Source organism: Dermacentor variabilis, chromosome 9 (assembly GCF_050947875.1).
Source record: "Dermacentor variabilis isolate Ectoservices chromosome 9, ASM5094787v1, whole genome shotgun sequence".
NCBI classification, from domain to species: Eukaryota; Metazoa; Arthropoda; class Arachnida; order Ixodida; family Ixodidae; genus Dermacentor; species Dermacentor variabilis.
Genome location: NC_134576.1, coordinates 77,429,981 through 77,446,864, shown reverse-complemented (window position 1 = coordinate 77,446,864; position 16,884 = coordinate 77,429,981). Strand labels below are relative to the sequence as shown.

Genomic DNA, 16,884 nt, shown 5'->3' with positions numbered 1-16,884 from the left:
AAATTCAACTCCTACAGTGCACAACATCTGCAGGCTTGCAGTGACGCCTACACCGGCAAAAGATGCCGAGGGCAAGTGGGGCTTTACTAATCCAGGTACAAACAACTTAGGAAGGCCCACAAAGCTTCAACAAAACACTCTCTCACCAGATCAAGAATTAGCCTCGCTGATGCAGTATTCAGCAACCCCCTCCCAATTGAATCACTCAATTACCCAATGGCACTCTGTCCCCGGCAGCTGCGGAGCAACTGATTAAGGCGGCGGGCAGACCTGTAACGAAGCAGAGGGTGCTAAGAATCTTTGAATCCGGACAGGCCGCCAATGGAAACTGACCCTTGCAACGTTTGGCACCCGAATTCTTGTATAAGCCTGACCAGTTCCAATCTCACTACGGCCGCTGATATCCCAAACAATGTCTGACGATTCTTCAAGGTGTCCTGCTAAGCTAGCCTCACTCGAGTGCTAAATAACGGACACGTCCTCTGCTATAGAGGTCTCCTAGATGAGAAGCAATACGGGGTAGGATTCCTAATCTATAAGGAGACAGCGGGCAACATTGACGAATTTTGCGGCATCATTGAGTAGGTAGCTGTAGTCGTAATCTGACTTAATAACAAGTATAGATTAAAGGTAGTAGAAGCCTATGCTCTAACATCCAGTCACGATGATAAGAGAGTAGATCAGATTTATGAAGATGTTTAATTAGCGATGAGAAAAGTGCAAACTCGGTACACTATAGTAATGAGCGACTTCATTGCAAAAGTGCGGAGAAAGCAGGCTGGTGAACAAGCAATCGGCAACTACGGCGTCAATTCGAGGAACTCTAGAGGGGAGATGCTGGTAGAATTCGCGGAAGGGAATAAGCTTCGAATATTGAACACCTTCTTCAGGAAGCGCAGCAGCAGAAAGTGGACCTGGAACAGCCCCAATGGTTAAACAATAAATGAAATTGACTTCATACTTTCTGCTGATCCCAGCAGAGTGCAGGATGTAGAAGTGATAGGTAGGGTAAAGTGCAGTGATCATAGGTTAGTGAGGGCTAGGATTCACCTCAATTTCAAGAGAGCAAGCTAAATTGATGAAGAAGAAACAGGTCAACGTAGAGGCAGTAAAATAGGGGTCAACGTAGATAAATTCAGGCTGGTACTTGCAAACAAATAAGCAGCCTGAGAACAGAGAGATGATGATGTCAGAGCTAATGAGTGAAACCGTAACTATGTTGGCTTCAGGAGCAGCAACTGAACCGAGAGGCAAGCCACTAAGGCAACCAGTCGGCAAGCTCTTTGTTACATGGAAGGTCCTTTGTTACTTGGCAGAGCTTGCCTACTGGTTGTCTTAGTGCCTTGCCTCTCAGTTCAGTTGCTGCCTCTGAAGCCAACCTAGTTAGGTTTCACTCATTAGCTCTGTCATTATCATCTCTCTGTTCCAAGGCTGCTTATTTAGGACGTAATAAAGAAACGACAAAATATGGAACTCAAGAGATAGGACAGACTTCGCAGAACTGTCGAAACTGATCAACAAGGCGAAAATAAGGGATATTCAAAACCATAACGTGAGAAAGACTAAGAAGCCGTAAAAAATGGACGCAGCCTGAAATCGGTGAGAAAGAAACTTTGCATAAGACAAACCAATAAGTACGCACTGAAAGATAAGCAGGGTAATATCAGTAATTTCTATGATATAGTAAAAGAAGCGGAAGAATTCTATACTCACCTGTACAGTACTCAAGGAGTCAGGATACCTCGATTATAAACAGTAATGAACAGAATACAGGAACTCCTGTAACTAGCGATGAGGACAGAAGGGCCGTGCAAGACATGAAACGAGCAAGAGCGGCAGGAGAAGATGGAATAACAGTCGATTTAATCAAAGATGGAGGAAACAATGCTTGAAAAACTGGTGGGTCTTTATACGGATAGTCTATCGACTGCAAGGGTCCCAGAAAACTGGAAGAATGTAACATTACACTAATTCACATTAAGGGAGATGTTAATGAATTGAAAATTATAGGCCGATTAGCTTACTCCCAGTATAAAATATTTACCAAAATAATCTCCAATCGAACAACGACCACACTGGACTTCAGTCAGCCAAGGGAATAGGCGGGCTTCAGGAAGGGATACTCTGCAATGGATCACATCCATGTCATTAACCAGGTTATCGAGAACTCCGAAGAGTATAATAAGCCCCTCTATATGGTTTTCTTAGATTACGAAAAGGCATTTGATTCAGTAGAGATACTAACCGTCATAGCAATATTACCTAATAAAGGAGTACAGAATGCTTACGTAAAAACCTTGGAAAATATATACGGGAAGTTCTACAGCTACCTTAATTCTACACAAGAAAAGTATCTATAAAAAAAGGGGTCAGACAGAGAGACACAATCTCTCCAATGCTATTCACTGCGTGCTCAGAAATATTCAAGCTATTAAACCGCGATGGCTTAGGAGTAAAGATCGACGGCGAATATTTTAGCAACCTTCGGTTTGCCGATGACAGTTGTTTTATTCAGCAACAATGCAGACGACTTACAACAAATGATTGAGGACCTTAACAAAGAGACTAAGAGTGGGGTTGAATAGCCGGGCAGACCAACAAGAGTTCAGGATCACCAGTCGGCCAGTCGGACGCGTACAACCAGTGCATTTTGCCAGTCCTGACATATACGGCAGAGACTTGGAGACAAAGAAGCTTGAGAACAAGGACCGTGCAAAGAGCGATGGAACGAAGATTGCTAGGCATAACGTTAAGAGACAGAAGAGAGCGGTTAGGATCAGCGAGCAAACGCATATAGACGATATTCTGACACCAAGAAGAAAAAATGGATCTGGGCAGGTCAGTAAGGCGCTGGTTAGATAATCGTTGGACTATTCGGGTTACAGAATGGGTTACAGAAAGGAAACGCAATTGAGGACATGAAGACTAGGTGGAGCGATGAAATTAGGAATTCGCGGGCGCTAGTTGGAATCGGTTAACGCAAGACGGGGGCAATTGGGAATCGCAGAGATGCCTTCGTCCTTCAGTGGACGTCAAACAGGCGGATTATTTATTATTATTAATATTATTATTATAATTATTATTATTATTATTATTATTATTATTATTATTATTATTATTATTATTATTATTATTATTATTATTATTATTATTATTATTATTATTATTATTATTATTATTATTATTATTATGACATCGACTGTTGTGGTGCAGTTTCACCTTGCCTGAATGGAACAGGACCAAGTTTGCAGCGCGTTTCATAGCCCCCTAGAATTTTTTTCGGTACAGGAACTCGTTAATGACGCTGCGTAAGATTGCTTACGTAAAATTGCTTAAGGGGTATTTCACGTCGTGTTTGGAAAATCGAATCGCCTTTCTCCTTATTCTCGCACATTAACTAGGCACTTTTTGCCGATACCGTTCGGTGAAGCTTCGCACAAAAGCCATTGCTGTTATACCGTGGTGCCACGACAGGGGAACAAAACAACAAACGAAAAACTAAAGCCCCACTGGAGCATTTCTATAGATAGAGAAATACATTTCCATGATGTTTTGCGTTTCTATACTGGAATTTCTTGCTGCACTGGGGGAAGCTTAGCTGAAGGATTGTAAGGAGCACTTCAATTGAAAGTGTTACTAATGAAAGGAATTCCGCGCCTAGACAACGCGCTGTTGAGCACTAGAAGTAAAAACAAACGCTGGGCCGATCCATGCAGCCGGCGTAACGCGCAATATCTAGCGTTCAAAATGCGCGCCCCCAAAACAAACCGGTAGTGGGGTTCAGTTATTAACATGAGCCGCTTGAGGCGAAGCGGTCAGTTGGTTAGTAAAGCACTGCGAGTGCGTAAACTCTTCAATTTGTTTCACTATGGCGCCACGTGACAAAATCTATACAGTTTTATTTTAGCTTGTTCAGCTTAAAAGCGGGACAGTAATGCGCATGCGCAGAACGCTAGACGACCCGTAGCTTTTCGTGTGCATTATTTCTGAGGATTAACTTTACCGTCTGTACGTGCTTAACGTAGTTTAGGTAAAACGTGACAGCACTCCCGGCCGGCCACTCCGAACACAATTTCGCGTTGCTTTTGTATAATTCACTTCATTTGCCGCAAGTAACTGCGCAAAGGCATTTCGCTTAGTCGCTTAGAATAAATTGGTAGATTTTTTTACGCCGCTTCACATATTGGCGTATGGCTGCTGAGACGGAGTTTTTAGAGGCCATGGTCAACATTTTGTACTGCTTGTACGGATTTAGCCGCGGATCACACTACTGAGGCTTGAAACAGCTTACCCTGTCCCATATATTTACATTAAATGGTGGGACTGTGCAAATATATACAGATGGTTCGGCCACACCATCTGCCACGACGGCCGCATTTGTCAACCCACAACTTGGAATTACTCGGCGATTTCAATTAGGCGACGTGGTAGCGTGATCACTTTTCATTGGGTGCCTAGACATTGTGGTGTGATTGCTAATGAACTCGCTTACAGTGAGACAAGATCGGCCTTCTCTTCATCTGAAGAAGTACGGATTGCCTACTCGCAACCTGACACCAACTCTGAGATCAATGCACTCATGCAGGACCTTACAAAGGCATACAGAGCCCACGATGACAGTCTTCACAGACGCCTGTATATGACTTACCGAGACGGTAATTACTTGGAATTACTCGGCGATTTCAATTAGGCCACGTGGTCACGTGATCACTTTTCAATGGGTGCCTAGTCATTGTAGTGTGATTGCCAATGAACTCGCTTACAGTGAGACAAGATCGGCCTTCTCTTCATCTGATGAAGTACGGATTGCTTACTTGCAACCTGACACCAAATCTCAGATCAATGCGCTCATGCAGGACCTTACAAAGGCATACAGAGCCCACGATGACAGTCTTCACAGACGGCTACACATTGTTGCGTGTATCTGTAGCTTAATGCTTTATACATTTATTCAGAGGAAGCTAACGGAAGGCCAAAAAGGCGACGCTATATTAAGCGGTTCCACGTCGTCTTCCTCTTCAATGCAGCCACACTGTGGTGGCTGTTTCGTAGCATTACCCCCGGCAGTAGAAGCACCGTCCCGGTGCTTAATCTACACATCCGTGGTGAAAGGTGTATGGTATGTATGGCTTTAGTCTCGCCTCGTGAACGATGTCACTTGCAGCCGACGATGACGCTGAGGGGTCGGCGGGGACGATTTCATACGTGACATCGGTCACTTGTCGCACCACATGGTATGGGCCAGTGTAGCGCGACAGCAGCTTTCCAGAAAGGCCCACACGCCGAATGGGTGACTAGAGAAGCACCAGAGAAACCGGAGTAACGTTCACGTCGCGATGGTGGCAATAATAGAGGCGTCTCTGATGCTCCTGTGAGGACTCAAGACGGGTGCGGGCGAGCTGGCGCGCGTGGTCGGCGTGTGCGATCGCGTCGCGGGCGTATGCAGTGGCTGAACGTGTTGCGAACGTCACATATGGTAAGTGAAGATCCCAGTCGTGGTGGTCGGTCGCAACGTACTTCGAAAGCATGTCGGTGATGGTCCGGTTGAGGCGCTCCGTGAGGACGTTGGTCTTTGGGTGGTAGGACGTGTTGAACTTGTGCTTTGCCGAGCAGGAGCGGAGGATGGCCTCGACGACTACCGACAGAAAGCTGCGGCCACGTTCTGTGAGTAATTGGCGCAGAGCACCGTGCACTAAAATGATGTCATAGAGCAGAAAGTCAGCAACGTCAGTAGCACAACTTGTCGGAAGGGCTCTGGTGTTTGCGTACCGCGTAGCATAATCATTAGCGACGGCAACCCATTTATTTCCGGAGCCCAAGAGAGGAAACGGTCCAAGCAAGTCTAGACCAAGACGAAAAAAGGGTTCGGGTGGGATCCAGCTGGAGGTGTGGAGGGCTTTTTCCGGCGCTGACAGGGCTCACAAGCGGAAATGTAGCACCGCACGGAGCGGGCGAGACCCCGCAAAAATAATCGACGTCGTACACGGTCGTATGTGAGCGAGAGGCCCAAGTGTCCAGCCAAGGGAGTGTCGTGAAGTTGTTGGAGGACAGCCGAACGCAGGTGCGATGGAATTACGAGCAGAAGGTCAAGGCCGTGTGGATCGAGATTGCGGCGGTATAATGTCCCCTCCTTAAGGAGAAACATCCGGAGAGAGGCGTCGCCAGGTGTTGACTCCAGATGATCGATGAGGGCTCGTAATGAGGAATCGCGGCGTTGCTCGATGCCGGTTTCAAGCAACTGGGACACAGACAACCCAAGCGATGGCGTCCGCATCAGCCGGTTCATCGACGGGGTAGCGGTACAAACAATCGTCATCCTGGTGCAAGCGTCCTGTCTTATATACCACGGAGAAGGTATATTCTTGCAGGCGTAATGCCCTACGAGCGAGTCGTCCCGTGGGGTCCTTAAGCGAGGATAGCCAGCAGAGCGCGCGGTGATCAGTGATGACACAGAAGGGGCGTCCGTACAAGTATAGACGAAACTTCGCAACAGCCCACACAAGAGCGAGGCACTCGCGCTCTGTGATTGAATAATTGCGCTTGGCCGGGGATAGAAGTCGGCTGGCATAGGCTATAACACGATCATGTCCACGCTGGCGTTGTGCTAACACTGCTCCTATGCCGTGACCACTGGCATCAGTTCGAACTTCCGTTGAGGCAGACGGGTCAAAGTGGGCCAACATTGGAGGCGTGGTAAGGAGAGTAGTGAGCTGCGAAAAAGATGCGGCATGGTCAGGTCCCCAAGAAAATGGGGAGTCTTTGTTCAAGAAGTCTATAAGGGGACGTGCGATGGTCGCAAAATCCTTCACAAAGCGTCGGAAACAAGAGCACAGCCCTACGAAACTGCGAACGTCCTTGGTAGACTTCGGAACAGGAAAGTTCGTAACGGCGCGAATTTTGTCCAGATCAGGTCTCACGCCTCGGGCGTCCACGAGGTGTCCAAGGACGGTGATTTGGGGGCGAGCGAAATGACATTTTGACGAGTTCAGCTGGAGACCGGCGCGGCGGGACACGTCAAGGATCGCTGAAAGACGGTCTAGATGCGTGTCAAAAGTGGGCGAATAAACGATGACGTCGTCCAGATAGCACAAACAGGTGGACCACTTGAACCCCTAAAGCAAACAGTCCATCATTCGTTCGAAGGTGGCGGGCGCGTTACGGAGAGCGAAAGGCATCACCTTGAAATGATAAAGGCCGTCAGGGGTAAGAAATGCAGCCTTCTCTCGGTCCATGTCGTCGACGGATATCTGCCAGTAGCAGGACCGTAAGTCGATAGAAGAAAAATAGGTGGCACCGTACAAGCAGTCTAGAGCGTCATCAATACCTGGCAAGGGGCACACGTCCTTTTTTGTGACTTTGTTGAGGTGGCGATAATCTACACAAAAATGCCACGTTCCATCCTTATTTTTGACACGTACGACGGGAGAAGCGCAGGGACTACAGAAAGGCTCGATAATGTCCTTTACAAGCATCTTTTTGACTTCCTCTTGGATAACAGCTCGTTCGGACACAGAAACACGATATGGACGTAGGTGAATAGGGTTGGCATCGCCAGTGTTTATGCGATGGGTCACGACGGACGTTTGACCTAACTGTCAATTGTCAAAGTCGAAAATGTCACGATAGCCTTCAAGAACGCGACAAAGAGCTTCAGCTTGAGCAGGTGTAAGGTCAGAGGAAACCATCTCAAAAGCATCTGCGTTTTACATTTATTGTAGTAGGTGGCGTTGGAGTTGGGGCCGAGCTAAAGCTTCCTCGTATTATATTTGGAGGTCGGCAAATCGACCAGTGTACTTACCCGTCTGGGCTCTCGTGGCCATGGCTACGATGACCGCGAAGAGAAGCACAAATAAAATTAAACGAATAAGACAAATATCGGTGATATTTCTCGTATATCTTATTTTCCTTGTCGATCATCTTTATAATTCCGTGGTTGATACTGTTCTCGCTTTATGAATATATAGTGGTGGTGATGACTTAAATTAAGCAATGATTTTTCACGTGCCAAAACTACGATCTCATTAGGCACGCCGTAGTGGGAGACTTCAGAAAATTTCACCTCCTGTATACCTTAACATGCACCTCATCTAAGTACACGGGTGTTCTCGCTTTTCGCCATAGCCCGAATTTGATCCCGCTACATCGCGTTTAGCAGCCCAACACCACAGCCACTAAGCACCCACGGTGGCTGATCGTGATGCCTCGTTCACTCGTTAGTTCTAGGGCTTACGTATACCTCTCATTATAGAGAAAAGCCTTTCATGTCATGCAAGAACGTAAGAAGAGGTACATTAGTCCGTAAGATTTCCGCCTTGTCTGGAGCGTTCAGACGCTGTATTCTTTCATTAGTGTTGAGGGAGAGCCTGTTTGTCGATATTTTGATTAGATGAACCGCATTCCGCTGTATCACGTCGAGTGCGCCAATGTTCGTTTTTGTGTGAGGGCCCCAAATAATGCTCGCGTATGGAAGAATTAAGCTAGAAGTTCAGTTTTGCTGTAGCATGCTTTAGTTTATGCCTTAGTAATACAATGTTTACGAAACAGTGAGTCACAAATATTAAATATATGCCTGGTTAAACTTTGGTTTGTGGTTAAAGTGACACCTTGATCAATGATATTCGTCAATCTGAGTTCAACAGATGGAAACCTGTACTAAAGTCATTGGTGACAATGATTTTAGTGAACTTAATACAATGGTCCTCATCAACAGGAAGTTAAATATTATAAGGGTCCGAGAACTGCCCATTGAAGGCCAACGCTTTGAACTACCCTATGAAACGGGTAATGGGTCAGACACGCAAAGCTGTCTATAACAACGGTTTGCTAAATATGCTGTAGCTCAATTAACTAGGAAAGGGGAAGGACTCAATCAGCTTAGTATGTGAAACGGTCGAAACCTTCACTAAAATTCATGGCGTATAAATCAACCTCCCCTGCTTTATCTAGAATACTGGCAAAAGAGTGAGCAATTGTTACCAACTGTGCACGACTTCGTGCACAAGCATACAAACAAAGAAATTTGCAGATTGGACACTCGACTAAGCTACTTACCAGTGCGTGCGGCAGCTGAGGATGGAGTGCGAAGACGAGAAAATAAAATTGAATGACATATTAGTGGTAATTCTTGCATGTCTTAATTTACAAGTCAAATTCTGTGCCTCATCATACCGTTCTAGCCCTCTCAGAGATGGCTATAATCAGCATAGAATGATTTTGCACTGAAATCACTTATGACACAACGAAATGTGCAGTTTCTCTTTGAATTTAACTTAGATAATCGCTGCATTGTTAGCTCTTGGTGTCTTCAGTTAACAATGTCCAGTTCACAGATTTCTCTTCAAATTATTTTCTTAAAGGCTCATAAATTTACTTGTGTTCGATGACCATAAATGAAAACTGTCAGTTCACGCAAAACTCTGCTAAAGTACAGTTTGTCATTTCTTATTTGCAGCACTTTTTTAGATTCAAAAAATTATTGGGTTACGCCTTATGTCTGTTTCAGCGTACATCTTTCGCAAGCAAAACTAGCGCCATTGGTTCAATAAAAACGCTTAACACTAGCGGCTAGATTGTTCGTTGAATTTAAGTGATATAACAGGCGGCTCCGCGAAGTGTTGTGCTTCGCCAACAAAGCCACCTATGGCATAGATGAGCGGCTCAATGGGAAGATCCGAGTACCGTGCACATCTATTCCCAAGAGATGATGCCAGTTGGAGTTTTGCGCATCCTCCCTATTGGATGCGCAGTCATTGCGACATATGAACGGTTTAGCAGTTCCATCCAGCAAATCATCTGACAGTGGCCCAACGCTACGTCACACCCGGGCGGAGATCGCACTGGCGGCACCTCTTCGTTGTTCTACCAAGGTAGTCAGAGTAACACGATTTTTTATACCAATGCAATAGCTTTGCATGGCATCTGCTAACTCAGCGAGAGATAGTACTAAGCGATGACTAGTTAGTTTTTGCTATAAATCTCTTATAAAATCCTCAGCGATACCAAATTTCAGCGTATTCGCAAAGGCAACGGAGATTGTGCCTCGAGGCTTACATTAACAATGTCCGTACAAATTGCAATATCGCTATTCCTTTATCACTTATGTCGCGACGTTCGTTTTTTTCTTTGCTTCACATGTTTTGCCGCTATGCTTGCCAGAAAAATACTCTGGTGCCCAGTACGTAAACCACTTGTACCGGATTCCCATTTATTCACTGCCCTCCTTACCACTAAGAGCTATAAGAAATAAACGGCGTCAAATTTCCTAATAACCAGTTGGTCCACCTTAACGCGTCAATTTGGAAAAGAATCGCGGGTGGAAAATTTTATACAAGAATCGGGATCCAGTAGGTGAAATAATGCGTTTCATACTATGAAAACAGCTGATGCCCGACATCATTGTCATCTGAACAAGAGTTTACGATGGAAACTGACACTTGAAGTGACTATTGACATTTACCTAGGAGATTGACACGCCACTCGATGCCTGGTTGGAAACAAATACCCATAAAGTGAACATTATGGTCGGAAGACGGGCGAAGAAACAAATATTGAAATCTTTCTTTAGATAGCGGAGCAAATAGACATTGGCGAGCGAATGCTCGTTCATTATCCGGGTTTTGACCAGATATATATCTGGCACTCTGTCGTATGAAACAAATCCTGACTGAAAGTGTTATCCAAGTGTACAGTCGTATTCTCCTTGTACTGATATATGGGGCAGAAACTTGCAAGTTAAAACGAAGCTCGAGAATAAGTTAAGGGCCGTACAAAAAGGGATGAAGGAAAACTGTTAGGCGTAGCCTTAAGAGACAGCAACAGAGCAGTGTTAATCAAAGCAAGCGGCTGTAGCCGATATTCTAGTTGACATTAAGAGAATAATATGAGTTGTGCAGGCTATGCAATGCGTAGCGTAAATAACGGGTGGACCATTCGAGCTGCAGAATGAGTGGCAAGGGAAGCGAATGACAGCAGAAAATTAGGTACTGTGATAAAATTATAAAATTTGCTCGAGCAAACTTGAATCAGCTAGCGTAAGAAAGGGGTAATTGGAGAATCCGGCGAGTGGCCTTTGTCCTGCGGTGAACAAAAAATTTGACAGATTATGGTAATGGCGATTATGACCATATCGGATAAACAGAGGAGATCAAAGATCGCTTGAAGGAAAGTATAGGTAGTGGAACAGCTGACATGCTTACATGTGACAACCACAGCCAATGATATTTTACTGAAGCATTGCGTAAACAAGCGTAGGTGTAGCATACGCAAATGCCTGCTGCTCTATCATTAGCAGCTTCTAAAGAATTGGATAGGAATGTTACGATGTGTCTGCGTTATTCTTCAGTGCATGAGTGCAGAATGTTTTCGCATCAAAGGGTAATATTTGCGCAACCTATGCTTTCCCACCAATTAAAAATTAGTTATTTGTCTTAGGATTGTCATTTATTATCTTAAATATTTCATGAATAAATGCGTTGACATACTAGAATTTGCTGATTTAACAGTGAACCGCAAAAAAACCAGAATGAAAGCACCAAGTGTTTTCAATGCTAGCTTCAAAAATTTTACGAAGTTCAAGAAAAAGTACGCATAGCTAATGCATGTCTGAAAGAAGAGAGGCAAAGATATCTATTCGAAAGCAGTCAAAATGTGCGTTATAGATGCGAACCTCTTCGAACAAATCGGTAATATTTGTATGATTCGGAAACAATCAAGCAACAAAACGAACGCAGAAATCGTAATAAACGTCAGTGGATTTAAGACATGGAAAAAGGAATGCGGCTTAATGAGCATATAGCGTTTACTAATATGCTATATGGCATACTGTTCCATAGTATTGACTATAGTATGCCAATGTCAAGGCCGCAACACTATACTCTCCGGACTGCGCGCTGGAGCAAGTACTTAGGTCCGCAGAAGTCTCGTGTGCACTTGAAGTGAGCGATTATTGTCCGTGCAAGCATTGCCATTATAAACTACTTTTTAAGTGGGGTTGTCGCAAACGACATCTGAGAGGAAGCCAAGTGCAGCTGTTCACGAAAGTAGAGTACGAACAGAGAACGTAGCTCTGCCAGACTGCAAGCGTTGCGCACGCATGAACACGTCATTTGCTGTAACTCCTGCGCCAACTGCCAATGTCTAAGTGTCGCGGAAATGAGTCAGTGTATAAAAAAAAACGTGGACGCTGTTTCAATTGACCTAGTTGGAAACTACAAGCGGCGAAGCACTGTTTAAACACATAAAAGTTGTAGAACTGTTAGTTTCTGTGTTTAATGGCTAACACATCATGCATATCAAAAGCTCCTGCCACTGTACGTAATGTGGCATACGCAGCGATCATCACAAAGGTCAAGTTGCCCTTGGCACGACGCAAGTATGGTGGCGAGAGCTGCCTAACGGCTAAGACATCGGGCTGCTGTGCTGGAGAACACGGGTACTATCCGGCCACTGGACATACTTTTCCAAATACGAGCTTTTCGAGAACACAGCGATGGCTCAGTTATCAAAGGCGCAGTATAGCAGCCACAGTTGGGAAAGTCTCAGGTATGGGCTAAATGTCAATTGCACAAAAGCCAATGACAGCGGCAAATTATTTCCTCAGTGCTACAGCCTATTAACTAAAAATCTCTCCAAGATAATTCAACTGGGTGCGGATGCAGGAGATGTCGAGTAACGGCAATACAGTCACATTTCAAATAGACGCGTAATTTCGCCCTCGACATGAGCAAGATATAGCTGGCCAAGTTTTAACCCCAAAGGAAGTCATGCGATTGCATAGGCTTTGTTAGGGGGCAGTGCATTTGCAGACGCAGCAAGCAAGGCTTCATGTAGGGCGTGACTGAGCTAACCATGTTGTCAGAATGAAAAATTATTGTTCGCGGTGGTATCGGGAGACAAGGGCTCAAGCAAAACGCTTTAGGACTTACCAGTCGTCTTTTTCATGCTGAAAAAAAAGAAGAGAAGAAACGTTAGCACCACCTTGCAAAATATAGTAACGAACTATCGCTACGTCGGTGACACTGCCCTCATTCCAATTTTTCCCAGCGATGGCAATATGATTCCACGTTGAAAACGAGCTGATTAATCGCTTTCTGCTTACGGAAAGGACTTGTGCCAGCTGAGGTCCGTTTCCTTTTCGGTCCTTTCAAGGCGTTAACAGGTCACATCAAGCGCATTTGCAAGATTCTTCGCTCGGAGTTGTGGGCTCAAGTCAGACATAGCTGGGATGTCCTGCGTGTCCTTTGCTATGCTTCGTACCCTACATGGATTGCTGAGCAGCGTTTCAGGATTCTCAAACGTCAGGCCTCCCAAGCTACCGAATTCTTGTGGTTGGACTGCATTAGAGGACTGCTTCATGTCCCGAAAGACAAGAAGGCAACACGAAAAGAGGGTCTGTTGGTGCCGGAAGACCATATCGTAATCCCGGGAAGCATCACTCGTGTCCTAGACAAAGGGCCGAAGTATAGACATGAACCACGTATACGAGCCCATGATTTACTAGCCTTAAATAGACGGATTTCAAAGAAAGCCACCAGTGAAAACCAGGAGAGATGCCTCTTGGAAGGTGTTGATGCCATTAGTAGAGCTCCCAACAATGTGCGGTCCGACAAGTCCAGAGACCCTACAAGGACCATCGTAACTTTTTTCAAAGAAAATAACCTCCAGCTTCTCCAGTCTGATAAGGAAGGACGTTTCGTGGTCTTCTCAGGAGGTGTGCTTAGCGACAAGGCACAACAAGCTGTAGATAAGAACTTTGTCCTAGTCAAAGAAAAGGCAACAAGAGTCAAGAAACAAACTGTCGCCCTTTGCACAGAACTTCATCTTTCGAAGTTAGTCAAGGCAATAAGTGATTGTAAAGGTGCTTCCTGAACCCTGTTTTTCACAGCAAAATCCCACAAGGAAGGAATTCTGTTCCGTGCCATCGTAAGCGAGAAAGGCTCTTGGCAGCAGATAGTTAGCCAGTTTCTTTTAAAGAACTTGAAATCGTTGCAAGTTCAGCGCTCAATCTGTCTTTTCGTACTCTTCCTTCCCAAGTCTTTATTTTCCTTTTTTGGCGCAACAATGTATTCTTTAAGCCTGAAGTTACAAGAAGCGTCATTGAAAAACACAAATGCACTAATTTTAGTAAGTTTCGGCAGCTGTAGGAAGACAGAAAAGAAGACAGATTAAAAGGAAGTTTTACCTCAGAACTAATCTGATTTTCATTTTCGAATACATGTTAAACGCATAAAGGGCCTCCCCAATCGAACCAATGCAATTGAAATTTGCGTTCTCGAGAACAGAGCCAAACTCTTTGCTCATAAACAATATTCCAACATAAAGCCTAAGTTTTTACAGAACTTCCGAATATGTTTCTGGAAATGCAAGCACGAAGTTGCGAAGCAAAACAATATTGGTTCTGTGCACTGCACTTGCAACTAATCTAAAACGAGCAGACGTGAGAGGCTGCAATGACGCCGCTGTGGCGAGATGGAGCAACCTAGCGATGAAGACAGGGAAGGTCGTGGATCCCGAAACATAATCGCTTCGAGGAAGTTTGCATGGTCAACGTCATCGTTCGCCTTGCTTTGGACGTGGTGCGTTGATGGCGATGCACCGTAGTGTTAGGCGAGGCCATGCTTCTTCGCAGTGAAGGCAAAGCGGGCGGGGATGGGGAGTGCACGATGCGTTTGTCTAGTTTGGTGCATTATGTGGGCCAACTTGTGGCCGCTCAAGTGCCGCTGCCGGCTACCGACGAGGCTTGCGGTGCCCTGTCACGTCGCCGGAGGGAGTATCACATAGCGTGTGGTGGCGGCGACGTAGCCGATGCTCGGGTGAGGTGGTTGAGAACCTTTTATTGACCACTGAATTTCTTCAAGGAGGATCTCAGCATTTGATGCAACTTGGGGCTTCGAAACTAGAAACAGCCTTCGTACATCTTCCCTTAGCTACCGTAGGTCATTCGCGCAGCCTGGTATTGCGCATTTCGAGCGTCTCCTCACATGTCCTGGCCTCTTACCAACTCGGCTACAGTCTTCGGTGGATTGCGCATCAGTCCGGCGAGCAGTTCTCGCTTTACACCGCGAAGCAGGAAGCGAACGTTTTGATGGGAAAGCATCAATTGCCATATTGAGCGAAAAAGCAGGCGTCAGCAGCAGGGAAAGGGCACCTGAATTCCCATGGGCTGCGATGCCACCCCACGTGTACACCTCGACGGCGCAAAGCGGACGAATGCGTACAGCTGCTGCCTTGCTCGGGCGTCAAGTATGGGATTAGGGGAGAGGGCATCGCCGCGATGCAACGTCACCCTCTCTCTTGCTCGCCAAAGTCTGTTATCCGCGCGTTCCTCGTCCGCACAATCTCTCGCCTCCGTTCTAACTTCACCTCGGTAATCGCTATAAATAAATTGATGCATATACAAAACAGAATACTTTGGCGGTAGTGAATTTCTAACCTACGACCCCACGCCCAGATGCCTTAACTAGTGCGCTAGAACAGCGCCTCATAAACAGCAAGCCTCTGCAATCTACTTTATAACATTATGCTACTTAGACTCAAATTGGCATTGCCAAGCCCAGCGTCACTAAAGCAGTGACGTCAAAATTACCGCGCCCTACTCGCTGGTGTCCCCGTTAGGTTCTACGGCAGTCGGACACGGTAACATGACGGTACGGATCCAAGTGCCACGGCCAAGCATCTGAACGCATAACGCATTTGCTTGCCCGCGAGGGGCTCATAGTTCGAAGGGCCGCTCAGAAGCGTACGATTGCACAATATTCCTTTCGCATTCACAACACGTGAGGCCCGCTTAGGTGTCCCCGGATTTTTTCGCTTCGGCCATGTCGGATTCAGCATGAGGAACAGGCGAGCCATCACTACGGTTAAATTCACGACGTTGTCAAAGTCAAAGTGGAATTCATTTACATCGCGAAAAGTTAACGATGCGAGTAGGCCCGGGCAAAAAGTGAACACAATCACTTGAGGGACGCCCGAGCCCCCCTCTACAAGGCATACACCGAAAACGTTAACTGTAAAGGACATGGTATTGTTTTGGCGATTTAACAAGGGCAAAATCGTCTCGGACATACAAGAGTTTGTGAACACAGCATAAGAACAGAAAAAACGCAGCATAATAGTGATAAAAAGACACCCAGATATTCCTCGCAGGAAGATAAAATTACACAGGATAGATCGCAGCCAGATAAGAAAAAATACATTAACGTGGTTTTCAAGAAGATTTTAGTGAATTAATGCACTTCTCACATCAACTAGTGAACATGTTTCCGGAATAATGCGCCTTGACAATAATTTATTTAGAACAGCAGACAGGGTGTGTCGGAACATCAGTTTTCCGTACATTTATGCGGGTGAAGGGAATGTGCCAAATTTCTTAGGAAAGGAGTATTCTGAAAGATTTTCTCTGAGGCAGGGTAATTCAAGAAAACTAGGCTGGTTATTTTGTATGCATCGCTTGTATTTTAATGCCAAGTAATATTCGTCCACGGTATTAATCGGCAAAATTTTGTAACGAGCATAGTTCCTGAGTGTGAGCAAGGTAGTCTATGTTTGCTATGTAGCGTACAGCTTTCTTTCGAAGCATATATATTTTATTATTGTTTGTTTTAGCGGTAGTACCCCAAAGCAAGAAACAATAATTTAGGTGGAATATAAAATGTGCATTGTAAATAATTGATTTTATATGTTCGGGCAGAAAATGCCGCAATATTGCGAGAATTCTAAAGCACTTTGCAAGTTTACTCAGAATGAACTGATCAGAGTCCCAGCTCAGGGTGTTAAAAATTACTTCTAAATTCTTGACAGTGTCTACAAACTGTACCGGTGAATTGCCTATGTATATATCTATATCGGGTTGAATGGGAAACTGTCTTGTACTGAATAGAACCGCTT

At 45.3% G+C, this 16,884-nt stretch overlaps 1 protein-coding gene across 2 annotated transcripts in view; it reads right to left on the bottom strand.

The window, feature by feature from the left end:
• The window catches only part of LOC142557006 (uncharacterized), a 304,338-nt gene that overhangs the window by 248,415 nt on the left and 39,039 nt on the right, over positions 1 to 16,884 (bottom strand). The window contains exons 5-6 of one of the 2 annotated variants that reach the window (XM_075668538.1): positions 12,924 to 12,940; positions 9,052 to 9,066 (exon numbers count right to left, since the gene is read on the bottom strand). The exons of the other annotated variant lie outside the window; for it this stretch is intronic. Coding sequence (XP_075524653.1) covers positions 9,052 to 9,066; positions 12,924 to 12,939 — 31 coding nt within the window. The 5' untranslated portion in view covers position 12,940. The remainder of the gene's footprint in view (positions 1 to 9,051; positions 9,067 to 12,923; positions 12,941 to 16,884) is intronic. 2 annotated transcript variants of the gene reach the window in all.